This window comes from Schistocerca serialis, chromosome 2, assembly GCF_023864345.2.
Source record: "Schistocerca serialis cubense isolate TAMUIC-IGC-003099 chromosome 2, iqSchSeri2.2, whole genome shotgun sequence".
Taxonomy (NCBI): Eukaryota; Metazoa; Arthropoda; class Insecta; order Orthoptera; family Acrididae; genus Schistocerca; species Schistocerca serialis.
In genome coordinates, this window is record NC_064639.1 from 412,040,531 (window position 1) to 412,062,021 (window position 21,491).

The 21,491-nt window shown below is 43.0% G+C and overlaps 1 protein-coding gene across 3 annotated transcripts in view; it reads left to right on the plus strand.

Annotated features, from left to right (window-relative positions):
* Positions 1-21,491, plus strand: part of LOC126455578 (uncharacterized) — a 213,670-nt gene that overhangs the window by 56,990 nt on the left and 135,189 nt on the right. For all 3 annotated transcript variants that reach the window (XM_050091334.1, XM_050091335.1, XM_050091333.1), the window contains exon 2: positions 2,614-2,775. In XM_050091334.1, the coding sequence (XP_049947291.1) occupies positions 2,614-2,775 (162 nt within the window). The remainder of the gene's footprint in view (positions 1-2,613; positions 2,776-21,491) is intronic.

A 21,491-nucleotide genomic window follows, 5' to 3' on the forward strand; every position in this document is an offset into this window, starting at 1 on the left:
TCATCACCTGTTGCAATCCGGCCTGTCACAATCTGGCCTTCCCCTCAGATTGAAATCGTTGCAACAAATCAAGACAAAAGTTTTTTCTGTGCGATCCACCATTAGACACTGCGAGATCCATCTTGCACACACTTTACAATAACCAAGAGTGCGGATATCTGCATCCACACTTCCTTTGCTAATTGACAGATGCAGTGCCAACTGCCGATTCTAATGCGCCTGTCCTCGCGAATGACATCAGCTCGCTGCAAAATGTCAGGTGTGACAGCTCTAGATGGACTCTCTGACCGCTGCAAATCGCGAAGCTACGCCAAACGGCCTTCTGAAGACTTCACCCTCTGTGCCCAGCGACTAACTGTACTTCTGTCGTCAGCAGATGGCCAACAGAATTTGCACAAGCGTTAGTGAATATTCCCCACAGTTTCTTCTTCTACAGTGAGAATTTCAATGACTGCACGTTGCTTGTGATGCACATCACCTACAGACGCCATTTTGAGACTGTCCTGCAGCTACGCTATCTGTCGGAAGTGACGGAAACTTGGCGCGCTCACTCAGGGGACTTCAAATAATACATACAGGGCTATTACAAATGATTGAAGCGATTTCATAAATTCACTGTAGCTCCATTCATTGACATATGGTCACGACACACTACAGATACGTAGAAAAACTCATAAAGTTTTGTTCGGCTGAAGCCGCACTTCAGGTTTCTGCCGCCATAGCGCTCGAGAGCGCAGTGAGACAAAATGGCGACAGGAGCCGAGAAAGTGTATGTCGTGCTTGAAATGCACTCACATCAGTCAGTCATAACAGTGCAACGACACTTTCAGGACGAAGTTCAACAAAGATCCACCAACTGCTAACTCCATTCGGCGATGGTATGTGCAGTTTAAAGCTTCTGGATGCCTCTGTAAGGGGAAATCAACGGGTCGGCCTGCAGTGAGCGAAAAACGGTTGAACGCGTGCGGGCAAGTTTAACGCGTAGCCCGCGGAAGTCGACGAATAAAGCAAGCAGGGAGCTAAATGTACCACAGCAGACGGTTTGGAAAATCTTACGAGAACCTACACACACTGATTTATATCTGCAGGCCAGCAGTTGTCACCACCCTGCACAGAAGAATGGGGTTCTGAAGACTTTGGTCCACAGAGCACATGCCCTATCAGACCAAGAGAATCTACCCATAGAGATAGAACGTCTCAAAACAGTTTTCTCCAAGAATGGATACATGGACAGACAAATTGAGAGGGCACTCCGACCAGCCACTATACCACAGGTTCCTGAAGAAGACCAAGATGAAGCAAGGAAGGTGGCATATCTGCCCTATGCTGGCTCTATTTCTGCCAGAATCAGTAGGATCCTGCATAAACACAATTTCAAGTGTGTTTTCTGTCCATCCAACAAGATTGGGGGACTGCTGGGGAGTGTCAAAGACGACCTGGGGTTACGAAAACCAGGGATTTACAATATACCTTGTCAATGTGGCATGTCCTACATTGGCCAGACGACAAGAACTGTGGAGATCAGGTGCAAAGAACATCAGAGGCACACTAGATTAAGACAGGTGACTAAGTCAGCCATTGCTGAACACTGTCTAGAACTAGATCATGCCATGAAGTATGAGGATACCAAGATTCTAGCACAAACACCCAGATTTTGGGACAGTGTTATAAGAGAATCGATTGAGATTAAAATGGCTGACGATCTTATGAATCGTGACACAGGGTACCAGCTAAGCAGAGCCTGGGATCCGGCTCTGGAATTGTTAAAGGAGCAACGTGGCCAGCTGCAACACTACACAAACAGAAGAACCAGAGACATGGAGATGGTAAACGAGCCCCTGACGGACTGCCAGGAGCACCAGACCGAAGATGGAACACCCAGAAGTGGGACTGGTGGGCGCTGACCGCAGAGGGAACATCCAGAGCCGCAGCAGACGAAAAACGGAGCGGCAACGCTCCAACAGGTCGTGGTGAGCGGGCGCGGACCGCAGGAGGAACGCCTGGTACCCCAGACCGTAGATGAAACCCCCAGGAGCGGGTTTGGTGGGCGCGGACCGCAGAGGGAACACCTAGAACCGCAGCGGACGGAAAACGGAGCAGCAAAGCTCCAGCAGGTCACAGGGAATGGGCACGGACCACAGAGGAAGCGCCTGCAGCCGTTGGTGGAGGGGGAAGGCCATAGGCATAAATACTGGACCAGGTTCACTCGAGGAGCAGTCTCAGGTCGCACCTGATGAAGGTCTCGAGCTACGTGACCGAAATATCGTGCAAGTACGCCGCTGATATCCGGCAGAACACCCGACAACCCAAGATGTCATTAGATCGCCGGGAAAGCCTGAAGAGTTAACTCTGGAGTATTTCGTCTTTGGATTTATGCTGTCAAAGCATACAACTTTTGCTCGATACAAAGAGTCTACTTCTGAACTTTTCTCATCGAATTTTGGTAGAATTGTTTAATCGAAAATTTTTGCCGAAAGATGTTTGCGTTAATAATGTAGAAATACATCTTTCTTTGCGACTGTCTAGCTTTACCTTCTGTTCTGTTGTGGGGGACATTTTCTTCTTTGTTGTCAAGTGAAGACCTGTCTTAATGTACGTGTTTCTGGTTGGCAGGGCCCGTACGCTGTGGACCTCTTGGAGTTCGGCGGCTGCGACGATGGGGAATACCGAGGCGTGACAATCAATGTCTCACTGATCCTGGACGAGAAAACCAACGACACCACATACAGAGGAGACATCACAGTCTTCTACGACATTTTTGCAGACGAGAACGAGGTACGTCGCTCAGCTGCATCCACTGCTGCAACCATCAGCTCTGAAAGAAAGCAGTGAGACACAGGCTGCCCTACTCGTCAACGAGTCCTGGTTCAATACGTTCTTCGCCATTATGCATTGTGAAATCGTTTACAGAAGTACACAGCTTTTCAGGTATGTAGGGCGTCCCGGGAGGAATGGTCAACATTCAGGGATATGACAGGAATGCTGGTTTGAAGCAAAACACGTTCATATGGACATATGTCCTATTGCGAATGGTTTCCGAGATTGAACACACTTACTGTACGTCAAGGAAAGATGTAGAGGAAGAAAAGCGAAAAAATAGAAATTTTTATTGTTTAATTTGTTAGATTGATGCTTTAAGAATGACATTTCAAAGTTTCATAATCGACATCTGCCTAGAAACATATATTTTTTTCATAATGTTATTTGGCCATCGGAGCCGGCTACGCTCCCTTTTTTTCCGTGCTATGAATCATATGTTCTGTGTAGTAGATATTTTTGTGTTAATTTTTCGATCACACAATCGAAAGGAACTGCAGATGTATTACGTAGAAGGCTGTGAAGGAATGAACGGTAAGAAATTAGACGATAGAAAGCCACTGGTAAGCGCTAACAGACTTGCAGATAAAGAAATCCACACATTAAGAATATATCATGGAAAACCCATCAGGGACAATGCACTTAGCGTGAAAACAACGCATTAAGCAGCGTGGGCAATATTCTTTCACAAACTTTGCACTGAAGAAAGTCGTTACTGTAGCACTCCTCTGGGATATATCACGGTGCAAATATCTTCAGGCATAAGTCAGTGGAAAGACATACACCTATAAGCATGATTTGCTACTTGTTGTTTTAAATGTTATAATGCCAACTTCTAGATACCTAGCCAACCCTTAACTGCAGAAAAAATATGTAGATGGGGAAACACAAAGTATGAATAAGAGTTACAATCACCTTTTGTCCAAAAACAGTATTTATGTTTTCAGACGTTGTAATACAAGCTGTATATGATGCGTGTCTGGAAATGTAGGAACGATGAAGTGCCTGCAGAGATTAGGCTTCCATCCAGGCGCATTCACACTGAAGATACTCAGAGGGATCAGTGAAGCACGGCTTGACAATTCCCAAGGAGTATAAATGGAGATGTTGCAATATTGGTAAAAAATGAAAAAACCCTCAAACGAGGTTTGCCATTGAGTGACTTGTTTTAGCTACAGTGCACCTTTTCTCAGGAACTATAAGAGCTAACATCCTGAACTATGTCACAATTCTTAAAAATCACTTACTGGACAATTCTGTGAAGCATTTTTCATTTATCTTGTGTCTGAGAAATATTATCCTTTATTATATGAGGAAAACAGATCTGTTCGGTTAACATAAAAATGAAAAATTAATTTGAAAGTAAGTATCAACATAAGCAAAAATCTGTTGCAGATGTAAGTTGTAAAGTTTCAGCGTTAACGCTCCATTAGTTGTTGAGAAAAGGTACACCATATGTACACAGGTAATTAAAAATTCAAATCTTCATGAACTGAATTTCCATGAACATTATCATACAAAATATGTACGCAATATGGTACGCTATTTTCTGCATAAGAGTCTCAACTTTTAACGTTTTAACTTTAGCATTGTTGGTGATATCGATGTTTAAATGTCAGTATGTGCTTTGGTCTACGTCTGCCCTTAAATACATTTACACACAACTGGTTTGAATCATACTTAACGAACAGAATGCAAAAGACGTGCTGAATAATTCAAACAAAGTTGGAAAGGTAGAAAATTTTAGGCCTGGGGAGGAATCACAAAGGAAGTTCCATAGGGTTCAATTTTCGGTCTACTATTCTTATGACAGATGGACGCCATGAGCAGTGAGGATGCAAGAAACGAGGTACGTTGGGCTAAAACAAAATGTCAAAGATGTTGCTCGATACGTACATGCGTGCCACTAGCTCAAAAACAAATGTACAATAAATTGTGTTCTACCTGTGAAACTATTCAGAATGGGGAATATGTCCGAAGAGAGGCATTCAGTGAATTCGAAAGTAAAGTTCTATGTACTGACTTGGCAGAAAATCCTAAGAAATTTTGGTCTTATGTCAAAGCGGTAGGTGGATCAAAACAAAATGTCCAGGCACTCTGTGACCAAAATGGTACTGAAACAGAGGATGACAGACTAAAGGCCGAATACTAAATGTCTTTTTCCAAAGCTGTTTTACAGAGGAAGACTGCACTGTAGTTCCTTCTCTAGATTGTCGCTCAGATGGCAAAATGGTTCAAAAAAGGGTTCAAATGGCTCTGAGCACTATGGGACTTAACAGCTATGGTCATCAGTCCCCTAGAACTTAGAACTACTTAAACCTAACTAACCTAAGGACATTACACAACACCCAGTCATCACGAGGCAGAGAAAATCCCTGACCCCGCCGGGAATCGAACCCGGGAACCCGGGCGCGGGAAGCGAGAACGCTACCGCACGACCACGAGCTGCGGACACAAAATGGTAGATATCGAAATAGACGACAGAGGGATAGAGAAACAATTAAAATCGCTCAAAAGAGGAAAGGCCGCTGGACCTGATGGGATACCAGATCGATTTTACACAGAGTACGCGAAGGAACTTGCCCCCCCCCCCCCCTTCTTGCAGCGGTGTACCGTAGGTCTCTAGAAGACCGTAGCGTTCCAAAGGATTGGAAAAGGGCACAGGTCATCCCCGTTTTCAAGAATGGATGTCGAACAGATTTAGCTACCAATATCTCTAACGTCTATCAGTTGTAGAATTTTGGAACACGTATTATGTTCGAGTATAATGACTTTTCTGGAGACCAGAAATCTACTCTGTAGGAATCAACACGGGTTCCGAAAAAGACGATCGTGTGAAACCCAGCTCGCGCTATTCGTCCGCGAGACACAGAGGGCCATAGACACGGGTTCCCAGGTAGATGCCGTGTTTCTTGACTTCCGCAAGGCGTTCGGTACAGTTCCCCACAGTCGTTTAACGAACAAAGTAAGAGCATATGGACTATCAGACCAATTGTGATTGGATTGAAGAGTTCCTAGATAACAGTACGCAGCATGTCATTCTCAATGGAGACAAGTCTTCTGAAGTAAGAGTGATTTCAGGTGTGCCGCAGGGGAGTGTCGTAGGACCGTTGCTATTCACAATATACATAAATGACCTTGTGGATGACATCGGAAGTTCACTGAGGCTTTTTGCGGATGATGCTGTGGTATTTCGAGAGGTTGTAACAATAGAAAATTGTACTGAAATGCAGGAGGATCTGCAGCGAATTGACGCATGGTGCAGGGAATGGCAATTGAATCTCAATGTAGACAAGTGTAAGGGTGCTGCGAATACATAGAAAGAAAGATCCCTTATCATTTAGCTACAATATAGCAGGTCAGCAACTGGAAGCAGTTAATTCCATAAATTATCTGGGAGTACGTATTAGGAGTGATTTAAAATGGAATGATCATATAAAGTTGATCGTCGGTAAAGCAGATGCCAGACTGAGATTCATTGGAAGAATCCTAAGGAAATGCAATCCGAAAACAAAGGAAATCGGTTACAGTACGCTTGTGTGCCCACTGCTTGAATACTGATCAGCAGTGTGGGATCCGTACCAGATAGGGTTGATAGAAGACATAGAGAAGATCCAACGGAGAGCAGCGCGTTTGGTTACAGGATCATTTAGTAATCGCGAAAGCGTTACGGAGATGATAGATAAACTCCAGTGGAAGACTCTGCAGGAGAGACGCTCAGTAGCTCGGTACGGGCTTTTGTTGAAGTTTCGAGAACATACCTTCACCGAGGAGTCAAGCAGTATATTGCTCCCTCCTACGTATATCTCGCGAAGAGACTATGAGGATAAAATCAGAGAGATTAGAGCCCACACAGAGCCATACCGACAATCCATCTTTTCACGAACAATACGAGACTGGAATAGAAGGGAGAACCGATAGAGGTACTCAAGGTACCCTCCGCCACACACCGTCAGGTGGCTTGTGGAGTAAGGACGTAGATGTAGATGTCGAAGTTTTTTACTGTAAATAAGGGTTGCAGTCATATCGCTGACTATTGACCTTTCCTCCTGGGACACCCCGCATCCACCGTTAAGCCGAAACATTGGGACCGCCTGATTAATAGCGGTATGAACCACCATCTGAAAGCAACACAGCCGGCCGCGGTGGCCGTGCGGTTCTGGCGCTGCAGTCCGGAACCGCGGGACTGCTACGGTCGCAGTTTCGAATCCTGCCTCGGGCATGGGTGTGTGTGATGTCCTTAGGTTAGTTAGGTTTAAGTAGTTCTAAGTTCTAGGGGACTTATGACCTAAGATGTTGAGTCCCATAGTGCTCAGAGCCATTTGAACCAAAGCAACACAGCGGCGATTCTGCATGACACGGGCAGTTCCCGCAAACTGCGGGCCACTGGTTTGTGGGTGCGGAGCTCGCTCCCGATTGCATCCCAGATTTGTTCCATCGGGCACAGATGAGGCGAATATGGTGACCAAGACATCAACGTAAATTCAGTGTCGCGCTCTTCAAAATCACTGTCGCCCAATTCTGACGTTGTGACACGGACGGGCAGTTACCCTATCAGAAGACACCATCGCTTCGGGAAGACGTCAAGAATGAAGGGATTTAGGTATCCGCAGTGTCGTTCACTTATCCACAGCAGTCGTGGTTCAAAAAAATGGCTCTGAGCACTATGGGACTTAATAGCTGAAGTCATCAGTCCCATAGAACTTAGAACTACTTAAACCTAACTAATCTAAGGACATCACACACAACCATGCCCGAGGCAGGGTTCGAACCTGCGACCGTAGCGGTCGCGCGGTCTAGACTGCAGCACCTAGAACCGCTCGGCCACCCCGGCCTGCAGCAGTCGTGGTGCCTTGCGTTACAACCACAGGTTCCGTGAGAGCCCAGGTGAATGACCCCTCGTATCATAATTCCTTCATTATAATCTGTCGTCAGACCCTCGACATATCGCCACCTATCCTGCTTTAGAGAGCAAAGAGGCCTGCAACATCCACATTCCGCCATGGGGCACTGGCATCCAACACGTTGTCTATGTCCTTAAGGACAGAGCTACAGTAATCTGCTCTTCGCCTGAGCCACATGTCAGCGGATTCCCTCTTTTGCCGTCGTACCGTCGCTGGGATATTCCCCATTTAGCCCCTGCCCACTATGATACCAGGCGGCTATAATTAAACTGCATCTAGTCAGAGAGGTCCAGTAAGGCTGTAATTACCCTGTACAGTAAAACTTGGTAGATATTCTAATGCGTTAATGCAGTACCGACTTAAGCTGGAAAAATTTAGTTCCTATTTTGTTCACCGAGTGCAAATAAACCTCGCTCTGTGCAGCATCTCGTCGACATCTCCGGTGTTATAATTTAAAAAGCAGTGGTTGATAATAACATCAACATTATGCCTTTCTCACTTGTTTGACTTTCTGTGCCTGTATCCTGTTCCTAATCCATAACGTAATAAAACATTTCTGTACGTTCTTCGCGGTAGCGTTCTCGCTTCCCACGCCCGTGTTCCCGGGTTCGATTCCCGGCGGGGTCAGGGATTTTCTCTGCCTCGTGATGACTGGGTGTTGTGTAATGTCCTTAGGTTAGTTAGGTTTAAGTAGTTCTAAGTTCTAGGGGACTGATGACCATAGATGTTAAGTCTCATAGTGCTCAGAGCCATTTTTGTACGTTCTTCATGCATTCACAGCGTCAGATTTGTACCTGTTGGCCAAAACTGGAACTAGTTCTTTTCCCAGCATAAATTCGTTACACGTTAAAGCATTACAATATCTGAAGAGGTTGAAAAAATCAGCCAAATAGTTGCAAAATAACCGTTTATTAGACCTTGAGGTAGGTTTCTTCTGAAGAAGGTATTTTTAGAAATATCGAAACCTAGGTCAAGGTCTAATAAGCTGTTGTTTTACAACTGGTTGGCTGATTTTTTTCAACCTCTTCAGATTTACACAGTTGCTGCCTGGCAACCATGTTTAAAATTGGAATATATATCAAATTTCGCTGCCATATGACGATTACACAGCCTACGGTGGACATCTGTCGGTAGCAACACTTCATTTATTGCCACCCAGTACTTCCCTTACGTAACAGGCGCGCAACACCAACAGGCGGCACTAAACCTTACAGTCGGCAGTGCTCATAATGTTTGGATCCAACAGTGTACTTCATTTGTGCAGAAAGAAAATTGTATGCCCGTGGGAGAGCTCGCATTTGGATTTCGGGCTTTTTGCCAGCAATCTCTGTACCATTAGGCCATCCAAGCTTGAGAAAGACAGTTCCTCTATTGGTGTTAACACAAAAATTCAATTGTCAGTTCACACCAGCAGCGACGCCGTTAATGCCGTGAGTGTAGTTCCACTTTAACTTTTTATTTTTTGTATGTATACATCAGTAATTTAGACAGCGGTAACACCGGTTCCTCGCAGATTACCGAAGCTAAGCGCTGTCGGGCTGGACTAGCACTAGGATGGGAAACCATCCAGTCTGCCGAGCGCTGTTGGCAAGAGGGGTGCAGGTCAGCCCTTGTGAGGCAAATCGAGGAACTACTTGATTTAGAAGTAGCGGTTCCGGTCTCGTAAACTGATATACGGCCGGGAGAGCGGCGGGCTGACCACATGCCCCTCCGTATCCGCATCCAATGGCGCCTGTGTGTAAGGATGACACGGCGGCCGGTCGGTACCGTTGGGCCTTCATTGCCTGTTCGGGCGGAGTTTAGGTCTTGGGACGCCAGTATGACAACCCCTAAAATAAGTATGTTGAGGTCAGTGGGCTGAGGCAAGTCTGGAATCGGCTTTAGGCCGTAGAGCACATCCAACTTATTCGACAGCCGCATCTTGCTGCGTGACGGTTGACTAAATAGACAAAACATGAACTGTAGACACACAAGTGCTTCTACGACACTTTTGCTTAGGGCAATAAATTACAAAAGATTAGAATCCGAATTAGGGAAGTTGGAAAAGCCGTTAAGTAAGAACACATGGGATAAGGTATGGCTACCTGAAGTGTGGCGAAAAATGGAAGAGCAAATAAAATTAAAACCAATTGAGGTGGTAGAGTGCAGAAGAATGGTCTCTAATCTTTTCTTTGTCGTATCGAACCTTACATTGGGTGTCTTCTCTAAAACAGATGTTGCAATTTGAAATGCACGAATTGTACTTGCTAGCTTCCTCCTGTCACTTCCATTTTCTGTCATGATACTCCACTCAACCACTTCGGCTATCCGACAACACCTGTAGAGACAATCCAAACTTCCATAGATCACGTAGTCACAAATCTTATGCTCGCACAGTCTGTGATTCCCATAAAAGGAGGCAAATATTATATCGTCGTTTTAGCCCATCGGGGTATGGACACAAGACTGAGGTTACAACGTCTGTGTTTCTACACTGTCTGTATTTTTTACAGTTCAAAGTCCTTCGGAAATGTCTGTGTTTCCAGAAATTCATGTCTCCCACCAGAGATGTAAATTTGTGCAGTGAAACTTGTGTCCAAGCCACATCCGCAAAACAGGACGCAGTATTTACAAAAAAGCAGAAGAAAACGTTCAGCTCAGGTACACAAAAACGTGTTTCGTACATAAAAACAAACTTGTCACAGCTAAAGACTAGTAAAATACTACAATGATTACATGGTGTACTAATTTAGACGTGTGGCTGATTTTGATTGGCAGCCACAGGACACTCACAATGTAAAATAAAAGAAAAATAAAAAAAACACTGAGAATATCGCAATTGTGGTGAACCATGTTTGTGTGACAAAACCGAACAATAATTTGTGTACTTGCAAAAGGGTGGATCCATCCTTAATTCATTATTATCACAAAATACATCCGCATTCTGCGACTCTGCACTGACGTCAGATGTATACGATACAAATTTTCGTTTTGCAGCCTTTAATTAAGGGTTTTTAATTGACCGAGAGGTTGTATATGATTGCTTAATATAGAGATATGACATCAGCATATTTTGAAAGGATCCTATTTGTTAAGCATCTTCTTGATGCAATAATTTACCAACAGCCGTATGTATTGTAGAAATTTTTTTTATTTTATGAACTTCTATGTGCTACCAGTTTCAGCATTACATTGATTCCATCTTCAGGCCCTGTAATATTCCTCCTTTTGATTGTGTGTGTTATTTACTATCCTGATATGTAAAACTAGATGTAATACTTGCGTGTATTTTGTATTCTCTGAATTGGTTTACAAAACATACTGTAATGCAAAGCCATCTGTAATATTCTTATACCATACTGTTAATAATAAGCAATGTAACAAACAGAAATACAGTTACCTATCCGGACAGCAGAACCCCAAAAACAAATGTAATAACCGTGTGTGTTAACCTAAGGAATAAGCATCAGACTTTAACTCGTTTCCTCAAATCAGTCATTAGTTCAGAGGTATGGCAAATAACAGTAGTTAGACTACTATTCTGCATCGATAACAATATATGTGGTTGGTGGTACACTATCATTCGCCAGTCTAATTAGGCACACGTAATGAAGCTGAGTAGGACGTCAGAAAAGATTGCAACTCCCTACTTACCTAAAAGACTTCACTTTAGATTTAGATAAAAGATAGTTCAGCAATACAAGAAAAGTTTAGCAGCTCGAAACAAAACTACAGTACCCAATTACTTAAGCAAACAGACTGATTTCATGAAAGCAAAAGTAAATTTGGACAGGAGGGGGGCGGGGGGGGGGGGGGTTCTCCATCAACATATTTGGAACTCAACATTTCATTGATTCACTATAAACTGTTTAACGTTACTATTTATCACCATTAATCATCAACTTAGTATTTCCTTTAGATAAAAGATAGTTCAGCAATACAAGAAAAGTTTAGCAGCTCGAAACAAAACTACAGTACCCAATTACTTAAGCAAACAGACTGATTTCATGAAAGCAAAAGTAAATTTGGACAGGAGGGGGGGGGGGGGGGTTCTCCATCAACATATTTGGAACTCAACATTTCATTGATTCACTATAAACTGTTTAACGTTACTATTTATCACCATTAATCATCAACTTAGTATTTCCTTTAGATAAAAGATAGTTCAGCAATACAAGAAAAGTTTAGCAGCTCGAAACAAAACTACAGTACCCAATTACTTAAGCAAACAGACTGATTTCATGAAAGCAAAAGTAAATTTGGTCGGGGGGGGGGGGGGGGGGGTTCTCCATCAACATATTTGGTGCTCAACATTTCACTGATTCACTATAAACTGTTTAACGTTACTATTTATCACCATTAATCATCAACTTAGTATTTCCTTTCATTAATACGTAATGTGAAAGCAGCAAACAATTTATCTAATGTGGTCTCTGAATCTGGCAGAACCTTACGTAATCATTTTAACACAGAAAGCAATAGCAATGTTTCTTATGAAATTCTCAGTTATTCTTTCCATCAATTATTTCACTGAATAATCACTGATTTGTAAACAATATATTAAAGATTTCACAGTCTTGGCTGAATACAGGTCACTCGGAATATTCATTTACCAGGTTACATTTCTGCTTGGTTTATGAGTGGGATAAATTACCAGGTGGACACAATTGTTAATTTGGATGATGGTTATCATTCTTAAAGCACATTTCTACTTCCTGGCACACACTATAATACATAGCTAAAATGTCGTACCCTGTAAGCTGTGATCAGCGACGGTGGCGTTGGTGGCAACAACTGCATTAATATCAGAACGGCCAAGAGCAGTTATCCATGTCGGACTTATTCCCTCTTCATAGCGATGATCCATCTTATAATCAATAGCCCGTTTTTCCCCCCATACCAGGCCGTGATAAAGTGCACTTTCCAACCGAGGCAAGATGCAACAATATGGCGCACTCCACACTATGCTGGCACTGTACGTGCTGCCTCTAAGATCGCTGGCCACCGACTGACTTTGTTCGCGCCGGCCAAAGCGCGCCAAACGTTTCCGCTCCCACCTTTTCCTACGCTTACACAGCTTTCCGTTCCTGATGGAACTACTCCATCTTTTATACTACACATATCTCATACAGCCCTAAATAAGTGCCAGTAACTATTACATAAATAATTACATTATAGCACCTTTTTACATTTAATAATTATAACAGATATCTTTACAATATTTAAAAGTAAATATTACCCCCTTTTTCTTAATATGTACATTCATTTTAATCTTATCAAAGAGTTTCAGTATCGATTTCGCTTCAAACAAGATGTCTCTACTTCTGCTTTAACAGTTTCAATAAAATATTTATAAATTTTTTTAAAAAAAATATGAACAATAACGTCACAGCCCCACTCATCATAGTCGTAAAATCGCTATACACGGAAGGAGCCATATAACTGGATCCGTGAATCAAATCGTTATCCAACAGCTCATGGTGGCCAGGCGACACAGTCTGTGTGGGGCCTGAAGATGGTATCAATGTAATGCCGAAACTGGTAGCACATAGAAGTTCAGAAAATAAAATAAATTTTACAATACATACGGCTGTTGGTAAATTATTGCAACAAGAAGTTCATGCCAGCCGTCGTCCCACGATCCATAATGGATCAACGAAGATTAGATATTTGTTAAGCAGTCTGGACCAGAAGACTTACCCTCATTAAGTGGTTTGAGTCGCTTCGCTGCATCGAGGATATCTACTTCTAAGATATTCATGTTTTTTGCAGTTGTTGATCCTAATTCTCAAATATATACTTCGTCTTGTTTAGTTACTCCGCATTAGTGGTACTATGATCGATAAGGTTACCACCACTATCGCACAGTGAAGGTATTGATTGCGAATTGACACTGCTGTACTTTATGCACTACCAGAATCTCGTTAGATTTCGTGCCAAATTTCGAGACAGAGTTTCGTTGTGGAAATTATTAAAAGAATCTCATTTGAAATATGCGCTAAATTTCGAGTTTCTGTAAACTGCGCCAAAAATGTTATGACGTGTTTTGTGAACTGTAGTAGATAAGTACTGTCTCATCTAAATTTATTTGGTATAAATTTCTCAACTGCTGTCGATACTGCTCCTCTGAATTTAAGCTACTTTGATCTATGCCTACACGGTTATTTGGAAAAGAAAAGAGACTGTCCAATGGGAAGGGGTCGAGCGAATTTTTTTAAAAAATATTTTTTGCTCCCGTTTTTGGTAGGTTTGGGTGTTAGGACAGTCTGATGATGTTTGGTTTGTGGGGCGCTCGATACAAATTTTCAATTTTTACACAGTCCAGTGTCGCCACGTTGACAAATGATAATGACACCACAAACACCCAGTTCCCTGGCGGATAAAATCCCCAACCCGGCCGGAAATCGAACAAGAGACGCCGTGATGCAGAGGCAGCAGCGCTAACCACTAGACTGCGGACGTTACGACGTTCTATCTCGCTACAACAACCTCATGGTCACTAATCCCTGTGTCAATCATGATGCTCCCTATTTGCTCGGGATTATTTGATGCTGAGACATCAACTAGGCTTTCGCAACCATTTACACTTCGAGCGTGCCCCTAGAATAACCATTCAAAATTATTTGCGGAGGAAGCATTTAGCATAATTTCCGATGATACTTTTATACCTACCACAAGATTCGAACATGTATTTTCGCCCAAATATCGAGGGTAGACTGCCGTCACCACTAGCTATAACTACTTCAGATGTAACTCACATGGAGTTTTCTTTGAACTTTTCAGCAACTGTATCATCTGTCAGGGGATCAGTGAAAAAGAGATCAATTATTAATTGATCCCTGTTGTCAATTCTCAACTTATGTTCATGCTAACTCACAGGTAACTATCTACTACAACTTCGTTACAAGATAAACTATTTCTAACAAGTAAAAAATATAGGCCACCAATTGAAGTTAATCTATACTTTATACCTTCTATGGGATGTTTGTATTACACTTCACAAAATGGACATCGTCGAAATACTTAAAACGTTAAAAAATACCGTTAACTTGCACCATGAACACCAAATGAAAAACGGCGCTCCACAGCGATCACAAAGGTTCACACCGTCAAGATCGAATCTCCATGTAAATCACAAACGTTCAGGACGATCATCTCGTTATCCACTCTTTAAGAACGCACATAGAATCATATTGGCGTAACAAGGTGATGAGAACTGATGAAATGTGACAGCATGCCACCGATCATGAAGTAGTCTGTAGTTGAGCTTATCGTGGAACTGCTTATCCTTTTAGATGTAGCTGCACATAGTTCAATAATATGTTTTATATTCACAGAAACAAAAAAAACATCCAGGGCTGAATTTGTCTAGTAGTACCAGGTGGTATGGATTCCAATCTCACACTTTTCAGCAGGGATAGTTTCAGCGAATATGATTTTTATATGCCGACCAGGAATAAAACAAAAGCAAGTTACTTTGAGCAGCTACAGGCCAAAAGCAGTGCTCATACCATAGCTGTAGTTGTCTTACGTCAATTTTTCCATTCTTGCGGCCGCGCGTAGTAGCCTTGCGGTCTGAGGGGCCATGTTACGGATTGCGCGGCCCCTCCGTCTGATGTTCGAGTTCTCATTCGCACATGGGTGTGTGTGTTGTCCTTAGCGTAAGTTAGTTTAAGTAGTGTGTAAGTCTAGGGACCGATGACCTCTGCAGTTTGGTCCCTTAGGAATTCATACACACACACACACACACACACACACACACACACACACATACACACACACACATTCTTGCTTGCTCTGATGTAAATATTCCATTCTGCCCTTGCAATATCAAGCAAACTAGAAAGAATGGCAAGGAGTCAGAACATCTCCAACTTCTCACAGCACAATAAATAACTTTCCAACCAATTTACAATCCAGATCAACAGTCGGCATAATTGAACACGAATGCGTTACGACATTGATGTTAGCTGATCTTGATATGATCCTTGTGGCACCTCTAATTTCTAGGGTTCCTTTCACAAGTAATTCTTCTTCAAATCCCGATTGGTAGAAGTTCAAAACGAATTCCTTACTGAACGATGAGATAATTTTCATTGTGTCATCCACAAATTTTCGCAGTTTGCTGTGCATCGTCAAGCTGATGCTTTGTTTGAAATTTCGTTATCTTACGTCTCTCAGTTCTGTAGCTATGCAACCATCCACTGCTTCCCTTGAAATCACTGCAATCTACGTCGCGCATATGACGTGCTAGGTCACTACCTTGCACATCCGGTAAATTGTATCGAGCATCACTGAAACGCGCAGACATCAGTTTTTGTAACAAGTGCACCTTGTCCTCGCTTGAATATGTATAGTTTTTCTTATGCGTTAAACAGATCAACTACGCTCCGTAATCTCATGCTGTGCTCACCATTGGATACCTCCAATCCCGCCACCTGTTGCCATAAGCAGCCAATATTGTGGTTGCATGGTAGACAATACGTGGGGCCTCGAATGCCGTAAACATTGTTGGTCTCGCTCTGAAGGATTTCCTTGTAAGTCATATTTCACATGTACATAAATAGTATTACACGCTGTCTAACACTAACTTTAAAAAGCCAGACACCTGTCGTCCTGTACGCTTCTATCTTTTCGTTGGGCTGCACGTGTACTGTCCTGTTACTGATCACTATGATCTAGCTTTTGATGGAACTTGTCTATAAGTTTACGATGATATCTTTCAGTTTATCGTTATTGACTAACAAAGAAAATACATGTACTGTGGGCTACGTTCTAACTTAACCTAGGTTGAACAGAATTGATCTATGCAAACAGAATGATTTATGTACTGCCTTATCGCTTATCAATAGTGACGTGCGTGAACTATGTGGTTTGCGCATTGTTCTTTACCCCTTTTTCTTATACCTTAACAATGAGCAAAGTTTCTTTAAAACAGTAGGAGATAAATTGTAACCTTGCTCTGGTCACAGTTTCAAGACATTGTGACTTGGGATTCCATCCAAAAGTCCTCACACTCTGACAGATTTATCCAGTGCCCCTCTTCAAGAGGTATCCAGTACCACTGACCCAGATACAGGCTCTGTAACAACCCTACCTATGCTGTACAAAACCATAACATTTTCCAAACCACAGGTGCTATAACTGTCCCACCTGTGTTGTACAATAATCCTACAATTTCCCGACTAAAGGAAATTTATCACCCCCTCCCCTGAGTAGTACAATAAAAAACTTTTACTCCTTTACTTCCAAATCTCTTCCAACATCTTATAGGTTTTTCCATTCTGTCACTTCTTTCGCTTGGTCGGATGTTCCTGGTGAATTTGCCGCTATCACGAACATGTCTATTCGAGGTACCTGTAGTGGTTAAATTGATGACATGATAGCCAGTGGAATGTCTCACATCCTCGTGGAATCTCAGTGCTATGGCTGTTTCGGACAATGGGCAGTGGCGATAGTAAAACCTCAGCAATCAACACCGTTGCGGCTATTTACTCTAGCCCTCATCCATTGCCTCTGTACGACAACTTAAAAGTGTCTCAAGAAACTAAGTAGTACTGGGCGTCAACTTTTCCAGATTACACCTACTAATATTTCTGCCTTAGCTGTGACCTCAAATCTTACATCATACTTTTTACTGAAATACATGTTATCCGCCGGCCGCGATGGCCGAGCGGTTCTAGGCGCTTCAGTCCAGAACCACACGGCTGCTCCGGCCGCAGGTTCGAATTCTGCCTCGGGCATGGATGTGTATGATGTTCTTAGGTTAATTAGGTTTACTTAGTTCTAAGTCTAGGGGACTGATGACCTCAGATGTTAAGTGGCCGGCCGGAGTGGCCGTGCGGTTCTAGGCGCTACAGTCTGGAGCCGAGCGACCGCTACGGTCGCATGTTCGAATCCAGCCTCGGGCATGGATGTGTGTGATGTCCTTAGGTTAGTTAGGTTTAATTAGTTCTAAGTTCTAGGCGACTGATGACCTCAGAAGTTAAGTCGCATAGTGCTTAGAGCCATTTGAACCATGTTTTGTTAAGTCCCATAGTGCTTAGAGCCATTTGAACCATTTTGAACATGTTATTCTTACCGTCGTTTCTCATCCTAAATCGTTTACTGTATTACGATTTCTTATTAAAAGCAAAAATCCTTATGTCTCTTCTGTTCTATTATTCCAAAAATGCCGAAGTTTGCTCGGTACACGTTTGCCACACCTGAGTCAGGCACACTCTCTGCATTGGCTGGCGTAATGTCCTTTTTATTGGCAAACCCAACATATTGTGGGATGTGGCTAAGTGCATGAGGCAGAGTGCCCAGGCAGACTGCATAGGATGCATTTTACTGGAGTTAACGGTTCGGTCCTCAGTCCCTTACTGATCACTACAGCGGTACTGACATTCTGGGAAGTGTGTAGGGAAAGGTCAAGCTACAGGAATCTTACGACTGACAGTTTGTGCTGTTGTTTCCATATCTTGCTGTCCCTGTTGATCACTGTTTGCAGGTCAAATGATTCAAATGGCTCTGAACACTATGAGACTTAACATCTGAGGTCATCAGTCGCCTAGAACTTAAAAGCACACCGTCTTCAGGCCACGAGTGGCCTACTGGGACCATCCGACCGGCGTGTCATCCTCAGTGGAGGATGCTGATATGAGGGGCGTGGGGTCAGCACACCGCTCTCCCGGTCGATATGATGGTATTCTTGACCGAAGCCGCTACTATTCGGTCGAGTAGCTCCTCAATTGGCATCACGAGGCTGAGTACACCCCGAAAAATGGCAACAGCGCATAGCAGCCTGGATGGTCACCCATCCAAATGCCGACCACGCCCGACAGCGCTTAACTTCGGTGATCTCACGGGAACTGGTGTATCTACTGCGGCAAGGCCGTTGCCTCCCCTAGAACTTAGAACTACTTAAACCTAACCCAAGGACATCACAAACATCCATGCATCCATACCCGAGGCAGGATTCGAACCTGCGACCGTAGCCGGCCTGTTTGCAGTCTTCTGCCATCCATCCTCTAGGTCCGTAAATGGTTTGGGAGACAAGGGAGATGTATGGGTAAGGGTCAGAAAGACCAGCGGTGTACTTATAAACAGTCCTTTATTGGATCATACAACTTGGCTCCTTCATCAACATGAACAACTGCTTAATTATTCCATCAGCTAGAACAGTCATTGTGGTGTGTTTCCTCCTTCACATAATATGTTGCTATTGTAGCTTCAAGTGGTGATATATGGCGAGTTTCTTCTATTGAGACAGACTGGACGCCATATACTGCCCAACCAGTCGAATAAGCATTAGCTGGTTCAGCTGTGCTCAAATACTGCTTCTCCCTACTGATTTCCACTGGTTGCATTGGTTAGTGTGCTGCACTGAATTGTCTGGAACACACCACTGGCTGTGAGGTTGGCGTAACTGACAGTAAGTCAGCAAGTTGAGTTGAGTATGCGATGTTGGGCTGTGGCCTGGCTCCAACCCTTGTGGTCTGAGGATGCTGGAGCTGATCATACAATTCAGAGGCCAGTGTCTGCTGTCCAGCTGCCGCCTCGTTGCTCTTCTGAGCTCCAACTTCTGCTCCAGTTCTCCTATAGTTTTATCCATTACATATTAGTACATTCGCTTTTCTTAAAATTAATCTGTTTCTTTACACTAACTTATATATTTTCGTTATTTTACTGATTAACCCCAATGAAAGGAAATTAACAGAGAATTTTCCTTAATTGGTGCTCTCAAGCGGCAGAAATTGAAATTACTTGGGAACGTTACTTTTCAAAGAGAGAAAAATTAATGACTTTAGCAAAATAAGTTGTTAGTGAAAACTTCTACTATACTTACGTAACTAATTCATAGTATTCACTTTATACTGTTCTCTTTTTCGAAAGAACTTAAGTCTAGCACAAGTCACGTCTCTTTCAAAATTTATACCATAACATAGTTACCATAAATTTTACCAGTTTCAGCTTCAAATTTTATATGCAGTCACATATACTGTAGGCAGATTGCCATGCCTCCCAAAATCTTAACAATAGGAACTTTTAACTACCACATTATAAGCTTTCATCAAGAATCATGAAAGTATTTACAAAATTCTTCACATCACTTTTTTTGATTCTCACCCTCTCACGCTTTCAGGTTAGTCACGTCAGCACTAGAATATCTATTCCACATACGCAATAAAATGTTTTAAGTTAATATTTGTTTCTAAAAACATCTCATGCCAGACTACGATCTCATTCTCAAATAGCTATTCCATTAGCTTCATTGTACTATTTATATCTTTCTACCATGAAGAGCCAAAGAAACCCGCCAAATATCGTGTAGGGTTCCCGCAAGCCCGCAAAAGTACCGCAACACGACGTGGCATGGACTCGACAAATGTATGAAGTAGTACTGGAGGGAACCGACACCATTAATCCTGTATGATTGTGCATAAATCCGTACGATGGAGTGTACGATAGGGTGTAGATCTCTTCTGAACAAAACGTTGCAAGGCACCCCAAATGTGCTCAATAATGTTCATGTCTGGGGAGTTTGGTGGGCAGCGAAATTGTTTAAACTCAGAAGAGTGTTCCTGGAGCCACTCCGTAACAATTCTGGACTTTTGGGGTATTGCATTGTCCTGTTGGAATTGTTCAAGTCCGTAGAAATACACGATGGAATGAATGGATGCAGGTGATCAGGCAAGATGCTTACGTACGTGTCACCTGTCAGCGTCGTATCTACACATATCAGGGGTCTCATATCATTCCAATTTCACACGCCACACACCATTACAGAGCCTCCACCAGCTTGAACAACCCCTTCTGTCATGCAGGGTCCATGGATTCGTGAGGCTGTTTCCATTCCCGAACAAGTCCATCCAGTTGACACAATTTGAAACGAGACTCATCTGATCAGGCAACATCTTTCCAGTCATTAACAGTCCAGTGTCGGTGTTAACGGGTCCAGGTGAGGCGTAAAGCTTTGTGTGGTGCAGTCATCAAGGGTGCTCTGAAAGCCCATATCAATGAATGGTTCACATGTTGACACTTGTTAATGGCCCAGCACTGGAATCTGCAACAATTTGCGGAAGGGTTGCACTTCCATTATTCTGAACAATTCTCTTCAGTTGTCGTTCATACCGTTCTTGCACGATTTTTTTCCGGCTGCAGCGATGCTGGAGATTTCATGTTTTACCGGATCCCTGCTGTTCACGGTACACTGATGAAATGGTCGTACGGGAAAATGCCTCGGAAATGCTGTGTCCCATCGCTCTTGCGCCGACTATAGCGTCATGTTCAGACACACTTAAATCTTAATAGCCTGCATTGTAGCAGCAGTAACCGATCTACCGCACCAGACACTTGCTGTGTTATACAGGCGTTACCGACAGCTGTGCCGTATTCTGCCTGTTTACATATCTCTGTATTTGTATACGCAAGTCTCAAGATTTTAAAAATGGCTGCAACAGCAACTGTTGAAATTCTTCACGATAAAGGATGACAGCCAAAAACAGTTGCAGGATAAAAATTTATTAAAATTCTTGACCAAGGTTTCGGTACATATAAATATACCTTCATCAGAAGTAAAAAATCCTGAACAGGAAGACACTTTCATTAGAAAAGCCTTAGCACCGGAAGTGATTTTTTTTTCCTTTATTGTAATTTTCATCACCTGATAGAGGCGGGCTGTCAGCAGCATAGTACGCTGCTCTTCAGCCTTAAGCGGAACAATAACAAGACATATGGGTGATACAGACACTACAGTAAAAACGGCGGGCAAAAAAAGGAGATTTAAAACACAATAAACATGAAGCC